The 17,217-nt window shown below is 43.1% G+C and overlaps 2 protein-coding genes and 1 long non-coding RNA gene across 4 annotated transcripts in view; 2 read left to right on the plus strand and 1 right to left on the minus strand.

The window, feature by feature from the left end:
- DCAF12 (DDB1 and CUL4 associated factor 12) overlaps positions 1–1,254 on the minus strand; it is a 34,783-nt gene extending 33,529 nt beyond the window's left edge. The window contains exon 1 of the mRNA XM_072841701.1: positions 887–1,254. Within this exon, the coding sequence (XP_072697802.1) occupies positions 887–892 (6 nt within the window). The 5' untranslated portion in view covers positions 893–1,254. The remainder of the gene's footprint in view (positions 1–886) is intronic.
- On the plus strand, positions 20–6,555 carry LOC140641603 (uncharacterized). The gene is made up of 4 exons (XR_012038190.1): positions 20–1,425; positions 3,273–3,353; positions 6,071–6,284; positions 6,437–6,555. It is a non-coding gene; the product is annotated as an uncharacterized lncRNA (long non-coding RNA).
- Positions 6,556–12,525: 5,970 nt separating this feature from the next.
- Positions 12,526–17,217, plus strand: part of UBAP1 (ubiquitin associated protein 1) — an 84,967-nt gene continuing 80,275 nt past the window's right edge. Inside the window, exon 1 of one of the 2 annotated variants that reach the window (XM_072841695.1) lies at positions 12,526–12,603. Coding sequence is in view for 1 of the 2 variants with exons in the window: in XM_072841697.1 (XP_072697798.1) it covers positions 12,561–12,603 (43 nt within the window). In the remaining variant the exon portion in view is untranslated. The remainder of the gene's footprint in view (positions 12,604–17,217) is intronic. The other variant, XM_072841697.1, reaches the window with a different exon arrangement.

Genomic DNA, 17,217 nt, shown 5'->3' on the forward strand with positions numbered 1-17,217 from the left:
CGCCACGGCGACGCTGCCGGGCCTTCAGGGGTGGGGTTTAGGGCCTGCGAGTGGAGAGTTCGCGGCAGTTGTTTGGCTGCCGCCCGCGCATTTCCAACGGTCGTCAGATGGCCGCTGAGGTGGAAGACCCGGGGTCGAAGGAATCTGCGTTCTGCCGTGGACCGCGGATCCCCGCCTGCCCGTCCGCAGGCACCCGGAAGTGAGGACGGCTATCCTCGCTCGGGTTAGGAATTCCTCCCGGCACACGCCTTTACCCGGCAGCTGCCACTGGTTATCTCTTACTGAGCGCCGCACTTTCCCCGAACCTATCGGAAACGGAGCGCTGACACCGTGGGCTGTACTCTATGCCCGGAGGCAGGACCTCCTTCCTCCACCCTCGCAAGGTGGAGTCCGGCTTAGGGTCCACGCCCGCCTGGCCAGACTTGCCCTCCGCAGCGTTTCTGCCCTGCCTGGCATTACCAGCCCAGGATGCTCCCCAGGGCTCTGGCCGCCTCCTTCCCATCCCTGGGGAGCCCACGGGCTCCATTCTCCACGCAGTCATGCCTCCCTGCTGGCCACCTCCCCCGCCTAACCATCTCTCCTGCCCTAACCGTAACAGCCCCTCAAGTGAGCTTTCCCTCAGCTACGACCTTCAGATTCTCACGACCTACCGGCCACACTGCCTTTTGTGCTTTATGAAATAGGTCTCATGCCTTAAGTTATGTTTTGTATGTCTCCCATGCAGTCCTAAATTGAGGACAGGACCCCTGCCTGCCTCTCCCTGGGGACCCTGGTTGCATCTCCATGAGGGCAGATGGGGTGAAACTCTGAACCACAGAGAAGAGAGTAGAGTGGATGTTGCTTGTCGGTCAGTTAGATAACGGGGCTTCTTCAGGATCACCCTTGCCTCCATTTTCAGAAGATCCTGTAGGAATTTGCGCTGGCTTCCACTTTCCTCAGGCACAGAAACTCTTTGAGGAAGCAGGATGCTCTTGCTTGGGGTTGACTGTCCTCGGGCTCTAGTGCCCAGTTACCTGATGATGGTTGCTTCAGACCTCATACCTCCAGGGAGCTCTGTTGACCCATCCGAAGCTCTGCCTACAAGATTTGGATTTGTTTTCCACACCAAAACAAAGACCAGATTGAGACAGGGTCCTCTGCCATCCCAAGTGGGCACTGCCACTAATTTCTAATGCCACCTTGGGAAAGGCAGCCCCATCTTACTTCATCAGGCCTATCCCTTCAGAGACATGCACAGAGTGAATGGGTCAGAAGTGGTTCAGTTTCCTTTTTAAGCCTATTGTTCCAGTTCTGTCTTGCCTCACAATGCCCTTGATGACCCAGGAGCCCATTGGGCAAGAATCTGGAATTCCTTTGAGAATCTCTAGGCTCATGCCAGGCTGCACATGGTATTGCCCAGTCAGAGGCTTCAGCCTCATCCTTAAGGTTAGTACGCTTTATCTTGGCATCCCAGGAACTAGCCCCAAATGCACTTCCCAACAGAGCTTATAATTTCTGTGGAATGAAGATTCACCGGGAAGTTTAAAAATCCACAATTGCCTTTATTTATTTTATTTATTTATTTATTTATTTATTTATTTATTTATTTATTTATTTATTTTAAATTTATTTATTTATTTATGATAGTCACACACACAGAGAGAGAGAGAGAGGCAGAGACACAGGCAGAGGGAGAAGCAGGCTCCATGCACCGGGAGCCCGACGTGGGATTCGATCCCGGGTCTCCAGGATCGTGCCCTGGGCCAAAGGCAGGTGCCAAACCGCTGCACCACCCAGGGATCCCTATTTATTTTATTAACATGTATTTATTTATTTGAGAGAGAGCACACGCATGTGCATGCAGGTGGGGAGGGGCAAACAGAGAGGAAGAGAGAGAATCTCAGGCAGACTTCCCACTGAGCCCAACCTGGGGCTTGATCTCACTACCTTGAGATCTCTACCTGAGGAGAAAGCAAGAATCAGACACTTAACCTACTACTCACGCACCCAGGTATCACAGTATCATCACTCTTTTAAGAACAATTGTGTGGGGGTACAAGGGTGGCTCAGTTGGTTGAGTGTCCAACTCTTGACTTCAGCTCAGGTCATGATCTCTGGGTTGTAGGATCAGCCCCATGTTGGGCTCCTCGCTCAGTGTGGAGTCTGCTTGAGATTCTCTCTCCCTCTGCCCCTCCCACTCATGCTTGCTCTCTCTCTAATAAATAAATAAATAAATAAATAAATAAATAAATAAATAAATAAAATATTAAAAAAAAAAGAAGACCAGTGATACCAAAAATAAAACCCCCAAACCTGTTGATGATACCAAGGATTGGTAAGGAGGCAGAATGACTGGAACTTTCATACATTACTAGTGAGCATGTAAATTAGTACAATTTGGAAAAATCTATGACAGTACCTACTATAGCTGAGTACGTGTACTTTATAATCCAAAACTTCAACTTCTGATTATAACAACAGAAATGAGTGTTTATGGTCACCAAAAGGCAAAAGAATAATCAGTTTTATTCATAGCAGCTACAAATGGGAAATAGTTCATATGTCAATCAATAGGGACACCTGGGTGGCTCAGTTGGTTAAACATCTGCCTTATCTTTGGGTCCTGGGATCGAGCCCCACGTTGGGCTCCCTGCTCAGTAGGGAGTCCGCCTCTCTCTTTATCCCTCTGCCTCTGCCTTTCTCCACTGCTCGTTCTCTTTCTCTCTCAAATAAATAAATAAAATCTATTAAAAAATGTCAATCAATAGTAGATAAATTGACAGTTCCCATGATGACTTCATTAGGTTTGATAATTTGCTATAATGACTCACAGGACTCAAGAAAATAAATACTATTAACAGTTTATTATAAAGGCTATTATAAAAGATACAAATGAGCAGCCAGATGAAGAGTGAGGTCTGGAAGGGTCCTGAACACAGAAGATTCTTTCCCTATGGAGTTTGGGGTACACTACCCTCATAGCATGTGGATATATTCAACAACTTGGAAGTTCTCTAAACCCCATAGTTTAGGTTTTACGTGGAGGTTACATTATGAAGGCATGATTCATTAAATCATTATTCTTTGGGGCGCCTGGGTGGCTTAATCAGTTAGGTGTCTGCCTTTAGCTTGGGTCATGGTCCTGGGGTCTCCCTGCTCTGGAATCTGCTTCTTCCTCCCCCTTCTATCAATCCCTCCTGTTCATGCTCTCTCTCTCAAAATATTTTTAAAGTTAAAAAAAATCATTAACTTTTGGTAATTAATTCAATCCCCATCCTTTTTTCCTTTCCCAGAGGTTGAGAAATTAAGGCTGAAAGTTCCAAACCTGGCATCACATGGTTGGTTTCTCTTATATCCAAGGAACCATCCTGAAGGTATCTAAGGAACCATCTTGAGTCACCCCATTAACATAAACTCAGGTTTGATTGAGAATTACTGATAAATAATAAAAGATTGCTTCTCACCATTATCCCTTAGAAAAGTATAAGAGTCTTAGGAGCTTTTGTGTCAAGAACCAGGACAAAGACCAAATACATATCTTATATCCCAATATCATAGTAATAGAAGTCACTGTATTGGGGTGCCTGAGTGGCTCAGTCGGTTAAGCATCTGCCTCTCAAGTCGTGATCCCAGGGTCCTGGTATCAAGCCCCACATCAGGTTCCCTGCTCGGTGGGAAGCCTGCTTCTCCCTTTCCCTGTGCTGCTCACCCTGCTTGTGCTCTCTCTCTGTCAAATAAATAAAATCTTAAAAAAAAATAATAAGTCATTTAACTAACTGCTTTGCTAACTGGTTACTAACTAGGAGAATAATGGAGGCTTATGGTGTTCAGAAAATTTCTTTTTCAAAAAAAAAAGAAAATTTCTTTTTCTTTTTAAAATATTTTATTTATTTATTTGAGAGAGAGAGAGAAAACGAGTAGGGGGAAGGGCAGAGAGAGCAGCAGACTCCCCACTTAGCAGGGAGCCTGGCACAACTCAGGGCTCAATCCCAGGACCCCAGGATCATGACCCAAGCCAAAGGCAGATGTTTAACAGACTGAGCCCTGCAAACACCCCTGGTGTGCAAGAAATTTCTACGTATGTCCATGTATGTGTGTGTGTATATATATATATATTTAAAAAATAAAAAATTACTTTTAGTAATTTCTATACTCAAGATGGCTCAAACTCACCACCCTTGTGCTCATTTCGGCAGCACATATACTAAACTCACCACCCTGAGATCAAGAGTTGCATGCTCCTTAAGAGTGAGCCAACCAAAAAAAAAAAGAAGAGTGAGCCAACCAGGTGCTTGCCCCTTTACAGATTTTATTTTTAAGTAATCTCTACACCCAACGTGGGGATTGAACCTACAACCCAGAGATCAAGAGTTGCATGTTCCACCCACTGAGCCAGCCAGGTACCCAGAAATTTCTATATCTTGATCTTGGTGATGATTATACTAGTACTTGCTGATGATTATTACATACATATGTAAAATTCATCAAGCTGCACATTTAAGTATGCAGTTTATGCTAGTATACCTCAGTATAAAGAAATAAACATTGTGGGGGATCCTTGGATGGCTCAGCGGTTTGGCGCCCACCTTTGGCCCAGGGCGTAATCCTGGAGACCCGGGATCGAGTCCTACATCAGGCTCCCTGCATGGAGCCTGCTTCTTCCTCTGCCTGTGTCTCTGCCTCTCTCTCTCTCTCTCTCTCTCTCTGTGTCTCTCATGAATAAATAAAAAATATTTTTTTAAAAAAAGAAACATTCAAACATTTTTTACCTGTTTTTTTTCCTTTGTACTTTTAAGAGACAATTAGGCTAGGAAGAAGGAAAATTTAGAAACCACAACCCTAGGCTGAAATGAACCTGAGAAGACATTGAATACATCACTTTACTCTCACCTCCACAATATTCTCCAGGCATATGAAAGCCTGAGAATCACCTTTGTCTCTCCCAATTCTTGTACCCTCTCCTCACACATTCACCTATCTATTCCATCACCAAGTCCTATTTATTTTACCTTCAAAATATCTTGAGTTGGGTCACCTGGGTGTCTCAGTCAGTTAAGCATCTGCCTTCAGCTCTGGTCATGATCCCTGGGTCCTGGGATTGAGCCCCACCCTCACCCCCTATCAGGTTCCCTGCTCAGTGGGGCTTGAACACATGACCGCAAGATCAAGATTCACATGCACATTGGGCTGCTTGGCTGGCTAAGTTGATGGAGCATGTGACTCTTGATCTTGGGGTTGTAAATTCAAACCCCGTGTTGAGTGTAGAGATTACTTAGAAATAAAATCTTTGGCCCCTGAGTAGCTTGGTTGGTTAAATGTCCAACTCTTGATTTTGGCTCTGGTCATGATTCCAGGGTCCTGGGATTGAGTCCTGCATCTGCTTCTCCCTCTGCCCTCCCCCCACCCATTCTCTCTCTCAAAATCTTTTTTTGGGGGATCCCTGGGTGGCGCAGTGGTTTAGCGCCTGCCTTTGGCCCAGGGCGCGATCCTGGAGACCCGGGATCGAGTCCCACGTCAGGCTCCCGGTGCATGGAGCCTGCTTCTCCCTCTGCCTGTGTCTCTGCCTCTCTCTCTCTCTGTGACTATCATAAATAAATTAAAAAAAAAAAATTAAAAAAAAAAATCTTTTTTTGGGGAGTAGGCTGGGTGGCTCAGCTGTTTAGCACTGCCTTCTGCCCAGGGCTTGATCCTGGAGACCTGGATTGAGTCCCACATTGGGCTCCCTTCATGGAGCCTGCTTCTCTCTGTCTCTCTTTGTGTCTCTCATGAATAAATAAATAATCTTAAAAAAAAATAAAATCTTTAAAAAAAAATCACAAAATCAAGAGTTCCAATCTTTTTCACTCCCACCCCTCCAAGTCAATCCTTGTGACCATTCCTTCACAATGTGATGTGCAGAAGGAGGCCCTTCAATGGTCAGGGACCCAGGACCTGCTCACTTTTTACATTTTCTTTGGCTTGGTCTTGCCAGGGAGAATAATAACAAAAAAATAGTATAAAATACTTCAGACAAATTGAAATTTTTTTTTGACAAATTGAAATCTGTTATTCATGCTTAGTAACAGTAACTCCTCCTGTTTATTTTACACAGATTCCCTGGAACAAACAAAGCAGATGTTGCCACAATTCCCTGTATGACTCTACCCATAATGTGTTGGAGCTAATTAACTATCCTTGCTAGCAATGGGCTTGGGAAGAAAGCATTTCTGTTAGGGAAAAGGATTTGGGATTTTAATTCATATGAACGATAATAGAAACAGCAAGAAGGGACCTGGAGGACATGGGAACAGGGACAGGGACAGATGGTAAGCCCTCAATAACTGCTCTCTGATGATGTTAAGATGTTACAGGTCTCTGAGGCCTGTGAATGCTAATATTTTTCATATCTGGGGGCATAGATTACTAAAGAAGGAAGATACTATAAAGAAAACACATCTCATTAAACTTACTCTTACAGAAAACTGAAATCAAAAAAGTCAAGTCATGCAGTCAGACAGTGGATGAGTGGAGACTAAAACCCAGGACTTCTGCTGTAGGTTATTTTCAGTTCTGCCACATTAAATATCTGGGTCCAGCTGAAGTTGCAAGTGGTCTTTATTTTAGCATTTTCCTAGTATTTTCATATATTTTCTTTTTTCAAAAACTGAAACTACTCTCAAACTACTTTGAGAGCAGAAATTCTATTTCTATATTTTATGTATAATTTGATGCACATTAATAGATTTTAAGTACAATTTCCAGTCCTTCAGGAACTATTTTTTCTTTTTTCTTTTTTTTAAGATTTTATTTATTTATTCATGAGAGACGTGGAGAGAGAGAGAGGCAGAGACACAGGCAGAGGGAGAAGCAGGCTCCATGCAGGGAGCCCGATGTGGGACTTGATCCCGGGACCCCAGGATCATGCCCTGGGCCAAAGGCAGGTGCTAAACCTCTGAGCCACCCAGGGATACCTTTCAGGAACTATTTATAAAGTTTGTATATTATTGGGCAGCCCTGGTGGCGCAGTGGTTTGGTGCTGCAGCCTGGGGTGGATCCTGGAGACCCGGGATCGAGCCCCACATCGGGTTTCCTGTATGGAGCCTGCTTCTCCCTCTGCCTGTGTCTCCGCCTCGCTCTGTGTGTCAATAAATAAATAAAATCTAAAAAAAAAAAAAAAAGCTTGTAAATTATCAAGTTTTGTGGTTTTTGCCTCCTACCTGTTTTTTTTTTAAATTATCTATTTATCTATTTATCTATTTATGATAGAAAGAAGAGAGAAGGCACACAACTGAGTGGAGGGGCAGAGGGAGAGAGAATCCTGAAGCAGATTCTCTGCTGAGTGCAGAGCCCTATGTGGGGCTTGAACCCTAAGATCATGCGGTGAGTCCAAGCCAGGAGTTGGCCACTCAACCACTAAGCCACCCAGGTATCCCTTAAGTTTATTTTTCTTAGTAATTTCTGCACCCAAGGTGGGGTTTGAACTTAGGACCCCCAAGATCAAGAGTCACATGCTTTTCTGACTGAGTCAACCAGGCACCCCTAAAGTTTCCTTTTTTTGAGAGAAAGAGAATTGGGGGGCAGAAAGAGAGGGAGAGAGAGGATCTTAAGTAGGATTGACAGTGCAGAGCCCTTCAAAGGGCTCAATCTTGCAACTCTGGGATCATGTCCTGAGCTGAAATCAAAAGTCAGATGCTTAATCAACTGAGCCACCCAAACACCCCTAAACTTTCCATTTTAATTTTTTTTAAGTTTTTTTCTTTTAGGATTTTCTACACCCAACGTGGAAATTGAACTTACAACCCCAAGATCAAGATTCACACAAACAACGACTGAACCAGCCAGGTGCCCCAAACTTTCCATTTTTAATTATTAATTTTAATTATTATTTAATCTTAGATTTGTACAAGTTATAAGAAAATATTGGAACACCTGGCTGGCTCAGTTGGTTGAGTGGCCGACTCCTGGTTTGGACTTATGGCATGATCTTAGGGTTCAAGTGCCACATAGGGCTCTGCACTCAGCAGAGAATCTGCTTCAGGATTCTCTCTCCCTCTGCCCGTCCACTCAGTCATACGCCTTGGCTAAGGGCATGAACCCAGGTTCAGGGATTGAGTCTCACATCGGGCTCCCTGCAAGGAGCCTGCTTCTCCCTCTGTCTGTGTCTCTGCCTCTCTCTCTGTGTCTCTCATGAATAAATAAATAAAATCTTTAAAAATAAATAAATAAAAATAAACAAATAAACTAAAAAAATTTTTAAATGAAAGTTTAAAAAATAAATGAGTCAATTAGAAATTCAGAAAAGGATTTCCTAAAATGGAAAAGTACAGCTGTTGTAACTGAGTCCAAGCTTGTCTGTTTACCATGTGAAAGTCCAGTTGAGAAGCAAGACCTTGCAGCAAGAAAAGCAACTTTATTTGGAAAGTCAGCAAACTGAGAAGATGGTAGACTATTGTCCCAAAGAACCATCTCCCTTCAGCATGAGATTCAAACTTCTTTTCTTCTTTTATGTTAGCAAAAGGGAGAAATGGGGGGTGGGGAGTAAAATTAAAATGTGGTTGACATCCGTAGATATAATGAGGAAGGTCGTGTAACTTCTTTATTCTTGGTCAGTTGATCTTTATTTTTGTTTTTCTTTTAAGATTTTATTTATTCATGAGAGACATGGATATAGAGAGAGAGGCAGAGACATAGAGGAGAAGCAGGCTCCATGCAGGAAGCCTGATGTGGGACTCGATCCAGGACTCCAGGATCACACCCTGGGCTGAAGGCAGGCGCCAAACCGCTGAGCCACCCAGGGATCCCTGTCAGTTTATCTTTGTGTGCAGGAATCTGGTCATTTCATTCCTATAAATCTTAAACAAAGCAGTCTTTTCTGTATGTACTTATCTCCTTGGGTGAGGTAGGTTTCGAGTAAAAAGGAATTTTTGCAAATTTTAGCTATAATAGATCTATGCAGGACTAAGCAGAAGTTTCTAAGCTATAGAGCACAGCAGCAAAGGAAATAGAAGCAATACATAGTTAGACATGTTAAGTTTCTATTAGTTACATTATTTGGAGGGGGAGGGGATCTCAGTGAACAAGATACACTATCTTAAATGGACATAGTCAAAGAGAGAATTAGTGAACTAGAAGGTGGTCCTAAGGAATTTACCTAAAGAATAGCACAAAAAGATAAAGTACAATGAAAAGGCATAAAAGATAGAAGGGTCATCAGTGAAAATGGCAGAGTATGAAGTCTGTCCCTCCCCAGAAACACTGAAAAAACCTGACAAAAAGTGTCTCAACCTTACCAGAAGTCTAGGAGGTGGTCAAAAGTTTGTAGCAACCAAGTAAATGTTTAGCCAGGAGAAAGTCCACTGAAATGTAGTAGGAGATCTTTGTGCTTTTTACCTTACCTTAGCCACACTCTCCTCACTGATAAAACAGCAATCTTAAAGGGATGCCTCAGTGGCTCAGCTGTTAAGCATCTGCCTTTGCCTCAGGGCGTGATCCTGGAGTCCCTGATGGAATCCCACATCAGACTCCCTGCATGGAGCCTGCTTCTCCCTCTGCCTATGTCTCTGCCTCTCTCTCTCTCTCTCTCTGTCTCTCATGAATAAATAAATAAAATCTTTAAAACAAAACAAAACAAACAGCAATCTTAAAGATGGTAGCCCGTGTTGCTGGTATGGGTACTTGCAGAGTGGACCTTGTTCCAAAAGGATAGGGTTTGTCTTTTTGACCAGACTGGAGTTTCCCTGAGGATTGATGCAATGGGTTTCCCGTTGTTTCATCTAATTTGGAATTGTATGAAGGCAGAAAAGGTAAAGAGAGGACTTTCCCTAAAAGCATTGAAAGGCAAGAGAACAAGCTGTTGCCTCTTGGGCAAACAAATAACAGCTGGGTGAACAATAGACCTACCAAGCATGAGAGGAAAGTCCAGGAAACAAGAGTTTGAGGGGAATAAGAGCTTTGAAAGGTTCCTGGGTATCCTGGGGAATCTAGAGAGCCATATGGCATGAGAAGAGAAGGACACATGCTAAAAGAACTGAGATGACCATAAGCTTTCACCTCTGGCTGATCTTTAGGCTCAGGGCAAGCAGAAAGCGGAGGTTAAGACAGTAATAAACAACCCGGCTAAGCATGGAAGGAGTGATTCAAACATAGATTACGGCAAAGACCTGGAGATTCTTTTTCTAATCTGCTCCCTTTTTTCCTCACTTCCTTTCCTCCAGGCATTTAAGGAGGTCTCCATCAAACTATAATTTAAAAATGGTTATTTAGAAGAAAACCTTTGTTTTTAGAAGTAAGCATTGACGTATTTACATGTTTAATTTTTCAACATTCCTATGATATTTCCAACTTACTCTCAAAAGGTCCATAAAAGAGAAGTAAATTTCACTAATTTAGTAATCATTTCTTAGGCCCTATTGTGTGATAGGTGTGGTAGACGGCAGAGATCTAACTTGGACCTCATCCCTCAAGGAACTTATAGGATAGTAGGGGAACCCATCTAACTAAAATACCAGATAGTCTAAGGACTTATGAGAGCTCAGTGAAGCAAGAGGATCTGGAATGGCTTCTTAAAAGAGGTCACATTGGGGCACCTGGGTGGCTCAGTAAGTTAAGCCTCCAACTCTTGATTTGGACTCAGGTCATGATCTCAGGGTCATGAGATGGAGCCCACAGCAGCTTCACACTCAGCAGGGAGTCTCCTTGACATTCTTTCTCTCCTCCCTCTCCCTCTGCCCCTTCTCCTTGCTCACATGAGTTCTCTGTCTAAAAAAAAAAAAAGAGGGACGCCTGGGTGGCTCAGCGGTTTGGCGCCTGCCTTCGGCTCAAGGTGTGATCCTGGAGTCCTGGGATCGAGTCCCACGTTGGGCTCCCTGCATGGAGCCTGCTTCTCCCTCTGCCTGTCTCTGCCTCTCTCTCTGTGTGTCTCTCATGAATAAATAAATAAAATCTTAAAGAAAAAAAATAAAAAAAAAGAAAGGAAGAAAGAAAGAAAAAGAAAAGAAAAAGGAAGTTTACATAAGCTAATTCTTGAAGCATGTAGAGGGATTCAAGAGAGAATGAGGGGTGGAAACTGGCTTTGATTGGAAGGGTGAAGGACAGTGAGTACTAGTTGTTCTCTAATATGCCCATCTTTCCATTGGTAATGGACTCCCCTAAGCTCAGCTGGGTGGTTGGCAGTCAGCTATACTACATTTTAAACTTCTTTTGTGGGCCACCTGGGTGACTCAGTGGTTGAGCATCTGCCTTTGGCTTAGGTCATGATCCTGGGGTCCTGGGATTGAGTCCTACATCAGGCTCCCTGTAGGGAGTCTGCTTCTCCCTCTGCCTATGTCTCTGCCTCACTCTTTGTATCTCTCATGAATATATAAATAAAATCTTAAAAAAAAATAAACTTCTTTTGCAGTTGGGTAAGACAACATGACTACCTTCTGGCCCAAAGGGAAGTCAGCTGAAATGATCTTAGCAATTTTCATGTCACATCTTTAATAGGAAGTTGCTTACTCTTCTCTTCCTCTCTGTGGGATGTAGTAATGGTGAGTCAACTTTGACCTTGTGGGGATCCCTGGGTGGCGCTGCGGTTTAGCGCCTGCCTTTGGCCCAGGGCGCAATCCTGGAGACCCGGGATCGAATCCCACGTCGGGCTCCCGGTGCATGGAGCCTGCTTCTCCCTCTGCCTGTGTCTCTGCCTCTCTCTCTCTCTCTCTCTCTCTCTCTCTCTGTGTGACTATCATAAATAAATAAAAAAATTAAAAAAAAAAAAACTTTGACCTTGTGGATGAGAATGATAACACCACAGGTGGAGTAATAAGATGGACAGAATTGAGTCCCAGGAGGACCTTGGGGAGCAAAGCCCCTGATCTGACCAGTCTTCTTGGTCTATCAGCTCAGACTTTTACTTGGGAGAGAAAGAAACTTTCACCTTGATTAAGCCACTGATATTTTTATCTCTGTCTAGTCAATATGTTAACTAAGAAAAGCAAGAAGAGTACACCTAGGTGGCTCAGTCAGTTAAACATCTGACTCTTGGTTTCAGCTCAGGTCATGATTTCACAGTTGTGGGATCGAGCCTTACATTGCCTCTGTGCTCAGTGTAGAGTCTGCTTCAGATTCTCCCTCTCTCTCCAACAAATAAATAAATAAATAAATCTTTCTCTCTCTCTCTTTCTTTCTTTCTTTCTCTTTCTTTCTTCCTTCCTTCCTTCCTTCCTTCCTTCCTTCCTTCCTTCCTTCCTTCCTTCCTTCCTTCCTTCTTTCTTCTTTCTTTCTTTCTTTCTTTCTTTCTTTCTTTCTTTCTTTCTTTCTTTCTCCTTTTTTTTTTAGATTTTATTTATTTGAGAGAAAGAGAGAGAATGGAGGGAGGGGCAAAGGGAAAGGGAGAAGCAGATTCCCTGCTGAGCAGGGAGCCCAACACGGGGCTCCATCCCAGGACTCCAAGATCAATACCTGAGCCAAAGGCAGACATTTAACCAACTGAGCCACCCAGATGCCCTCATTGTTTTATATTTTAAATATATGAATGAATCTCTTAGCCTATATATTTACTCCCAACAGAAGGAAGTTGAACTGGATTGTGCAATGATTTCAGAAGGCACCAAGCATGAACTGAAATGTATTTGAAGAGATGTAGCTCATTGGGCTATGATTTAACAGGTTCGTTGGGGGCATGTGTTCACCCATTTACACAACAAATAAGGCAGAAGTAGAGGTGTTCTTTTTTGTTGCTACAATAGCTTGTAAAGACCTCTGGCCAACTGCTTTATCTAACTACCATGCTGAACAATGGTGCCTGGGTAGGAGAAAAGCAGTGGTTGGTCTGCTCCTTCTGAAGGCTTTGGGATGTTGGTTTAGAAGATTCTTTAAAACATCTCCAGGTGCCTGGAAGCATCATTCACAGGTTAAAATGTAGCAAATAATTGTTTTTTTTTCCAGATTAGCAAATAGTCTAGACATTAATAATAGTCAGTGTTGGCTAGCATGTGAAAAAATGGGCACTCTCACAAAGAAAGTATAAGTTAGTAGAATCTTTGTGGAGGATGATGTGGCCATACCTATTCTACTCCACCCCAGATTTCACAACAGAATCAAGCTATGGAAAGGAAGAAGGATATTCCTAGATGCTGAAAGTTCATTTTATTATAATTCTGAACATGTTTAAAGCATTTTACAATTTATAAATGTAATCTTACATGATCTTCATTCAGTATAGTTCAACGACATGTACATAACCATATGTCCATTTGACAGATAAAGAAACCAAGATTCAGGGCAGCCCGGGTGGCTCAGTGGTTTAGCACCACCTTTAGCCCAGGGCCTGATCCTGGAGACCCGGGACCGAGTCCCACGTTGAGCTTCCTGCATGGAGCCTGCTTCTCCCTCTGCCTGTGTCTCTGCCTCTGTCTTTCTCTCTCTCTGTGTGTCTCTCATGAATAAATAAATAAAATCTTAAAGAAAAGAGAGAGAGAGAAACCAAGATTCAGATTTATCCCCCTGATTTGTTCAGAGTCTCATTGTTAACAAGTGGTGGAGGCAGTATTAAGAACTGTAAATTCCAGGTGGTACTCTTTTCCCAAACAACAAATTGGACAAAACATAGAGAAAAGTCTTCTTTGCTAGAAGAGACCAAAAATACTTTCTGGAATAAGATACAGCATAAGCAAAAATTACTCTTAAAGATATTCATTCATTCATTCATTCATTCATTCATGAGAGACACAGAGAGAGAGGCAGAGACATAAGCAGAGGGAGAAGCAGGCTCCCTACAGGGAGCCTGATGTGGGACTCAATCCCAGGACTCCAGGATCACAATCTGAACCAAAGGCAGATGCTCAACCACTGAGCCACCCAGGCATCCCAAGTAAACAACTTCTTCTTCTTCTTCTTCTTCTTCTTCTTCTTCTTCTTCTTCTTCTTCTTCTTCTTCTTCTTCTTCTTCTTCTTCTTCTTCTTCTTTTCTTCTCCTTCTCCTTCTCCTCCTCCTCCTCCTCCTCCTTCGTCTTCGTCTTTAAAAAACGAATTTTATTCACTTATTCATGAAAGACACAGAGACACAGACAGAGGGAAAAGTAGGCTCCACGCAAGGAGCCCAACGTGGGACTCGATCCCTAGACTCTAGGATCACGTCCTGGGCTGAAGGCAGGAATCAAACTTGGGGCAGGGATCCCCCAAGTAAACTTTTTTTTTTTTTTAAGATTTTACCCATTTATTCATGACACACAGAGAGTGACAGAAAGAGAGGCAGAGACACAGGCAGAGGGAGAAGCAGGCTCCATGCAGGGACCCGATGTGGGACTTGATCCCAGGTCTCCAGGGTCACGCCCCAGGCTGAAGGCGGCGCTAAACCACTGGACCACCAGGGCTGCCCCCCCAAGTAAACTTTTTAAAAAAGAAACATGAGAGGTGCCTGGGTGGCTCAGTTGGTTAAGTATCTGCCTTCGGTTCAGGTCATGATCCCAGAGTCCTGGCATCAAGTCCCATGTTGGGCTTCCTGCTCAGCAGGAGTCTGCTTCTCCCTCTCCCTCTGCCCTTCCCCTTGCTCGTGCTCTCTGTCTCTTTTTCAAATAAATAAAATATTTTTAAAAAAGGAAGAAAGAAGAAAGAAAGAAAGAAAGAAAAAAAGAAAGAAAGAAAGAAAGAAAGAAAGAAAGAAAGAAAGAAAGAAAGAAAGAAAGAAAGAAAGAAAGAAAAGAAACATTTGGGTAGGCATAGTATATGCCAAAGGGTCATTTAAGGAGTTGAGAAATGGTTTTGACGTCCTCTGTGGATTGGGAAAACATATTTCGTTGCAAGGAACAGAAACTCTACTCAAACTGCAGGAGGTTCCTAGACAGAGTTATCAGGCGTTTCTCTCTCTCTTTCTTTCTTTCTTTTCTTTCTTTTTTTAAAATTTATTTATTCATGACAGACACAGAGAGAGAGAGAGGCAGAGACACAGGCAGAGGGAGAAGCAGGCTCCATGCAGGAGCCTGACGTGGGACTATCCCGGGTCTCCAGGATCACACCCCAGGCTAAAGGCGGTGCTAAACCACTGGGCCACCAGGGCTGCCCCAGGATTGGTTTCTATCCTTTGGTTTTGTTTTTCTCAGTGTTGACTGTCTTCTTAGATAGGCTTTCCTCATGGGATGGCAAACTGATTCCAGCAGCTCCAGCCTTGTATTCTCCTAGTATAGTAACTCCTACATTATAAAGCCTTTCCCTAATACCTCCAGCTTTGGCCATAACTGGGTTATGTATCCAATCCTAGAGTCAAATGGCTGGGTTAACTCCAGGCCTAACCCATGAACTAAAATTAAAATTAAGAGTAAAATCAGAGGGACGCCTGGGTGGCTCAGTGGTTGGGTGTCTGCCTTTGGCTCGGGGTGTGATACCAGAGTCCTGGGATCGAGTACTGCATCAGGCTCCCTGTGGGAAGCCTGCTTCTCCCTCTGCCTGTGTCTTTGCCTCTCTGTGTGTGTCTCTCATGAATAAATAGATAAAATCTTTAAAAAAACAAAAGAGTAAAATCAGAATTCTATTATCAAAAGCACAGATACTGTAAAGATCAAAATAATACAATAAATACCCAGTAAGGTAATGTGAAGAAATTAGAAGTTCTCGTGGAAAGAAAACAAAGAAGTTTTGGTGGGAAAAGGGAACATAAGACATCTGTGATCCCCACATTGAAGACTTCCTCAAATGCCCTTTTGTGGAAAGAGAGAAAGCTTCCCAGGAGTAAGACAGCTCCTTTATTCTCTATGAATCCAATTGTACAAGGAAGGCAATCCCCTCTGCTGTCTGTGACAAGGGAGATGTGCTTGTCCACTGCCTGGCCAGATGCCTACAGTCTCACTGTGTTCTGGAGCTTCTGAGGGAGGAAATGATTTCCTCCTTAGGGCTATTTTACTGGAAGCTGAAATTATCAGGAAAAACACAGAAGGCATGAGTCCACTGATATGTCTAAAGCTAAAAATCAAGAACTGGTGGGATATGAAAGAGCAAAGATGTATATGCATGTGTGTGTGTGTGTGTATACATTTACATATAACTGCAGGAAAAAGAGGATGGATTAAAAGAAAGGAAGGGAAGGGAGCACTTGGGTGTCTCGGTTAAGAGTCTGCTTTCAGCTCAGGTCATGATCCTGGGGTCCTGGGATTGAGCCCCGTGTCAAGCTCCCTGCTCAGCAGAGAGTCTGCTTCTCCCTCTCTCTTTGCCCTTCCCTCCACGTTCTCTTCCTCAAATAAATAAAATCTTTAAAAATTAATTAATTAATAATAAAAATGGTTGGGGAGAAGATGGATAAAATCATTTTCTATTCTTTTTTTTGTAACCGGTTGCGCTTTTCAAAATATCACAGCACTTCTCTACTTGAGCCTGTCAAAAACTCTGAGTAGTATTAGCCCTATTCTTAAGGAAAGGAATTGAGGTTCAAAGAGGAAAGACAACTTGCAAAAGATAGTGAATTGCTGGAAGAGACAGGACTAAAACTTTATCAATTGCCATCCAATCTTTCCCCTATATCACACTGTTAGGAGCTTGCAATCAATACAAAGGTACAGGGGTACTTGGCTGGCTCAATCAGAAAAGCATGTGACTCTTGATCTTGGGGTTGTAAGTTCAAGCCCCACGTTGGATGTAGAGATTACTAAAAACACAAAACAATACAGACCCTTATAATATCACTCTCTGAGAAGTTCATTCTATACACAGGGTAGCTCTGTGAAGGTCATTTATCTCTCATGTCCTTTGTAAAGTTCCCTCTCCTTGGCCAGAGTCAAAGGGTACCTCTCATACCAGATCCTTCTCACTTGTCACCATGAGTATATGGTCAGTGCTAGTGAAAACTAGTTAAGGGTGGGGGCCGTTACCCACCACAATAGTTAAGGCCGGGATCAAAATCAAGTGGTAATCACCACCCAAAGCTCCTAGGTCAAGTAGTAACATTGAGTACGTTGATAATGGAGTTTTTCTACTGTTAATGGGAATTTGGCTGATATGATGAGCAAGAACCCATAAGAGAGAAATTTCTGGTCACAGCCGGGAGATCATATTTCAGCCAATTCTCCTTATTATATGAGGCAGCAGATGGGAGAGGGTGAGGGTCCAGAAGGAGAGGCAAGGGAAAAAATGATTCAGGAGGGGTACCTGGCTAGCTCAGTTGGTAGGGCATATGACTCTTGAGTTCAAGCCCCATGTTGGGGATAGAGTTTACTTAAAATAACAAAACAAAGCAAAACAAAATAAAACAAAAAACAACCATGGTTCAGGAAATTGTAAAAGAAGAAAGATTAG

Source organism: Canis lupus, chromosome 10 (genome assembly GCF_048164855.1).
Source record: "Canis lupus baileyi chromosome 10, mCanLup2.hap1, whole genome shotgun sequence".
NCBI classification, from domain to species: Eukaryota; Metazoa; Chordata; class Mammalia; order Carnivora; family Canidae; genus Canis; species Canis lupus.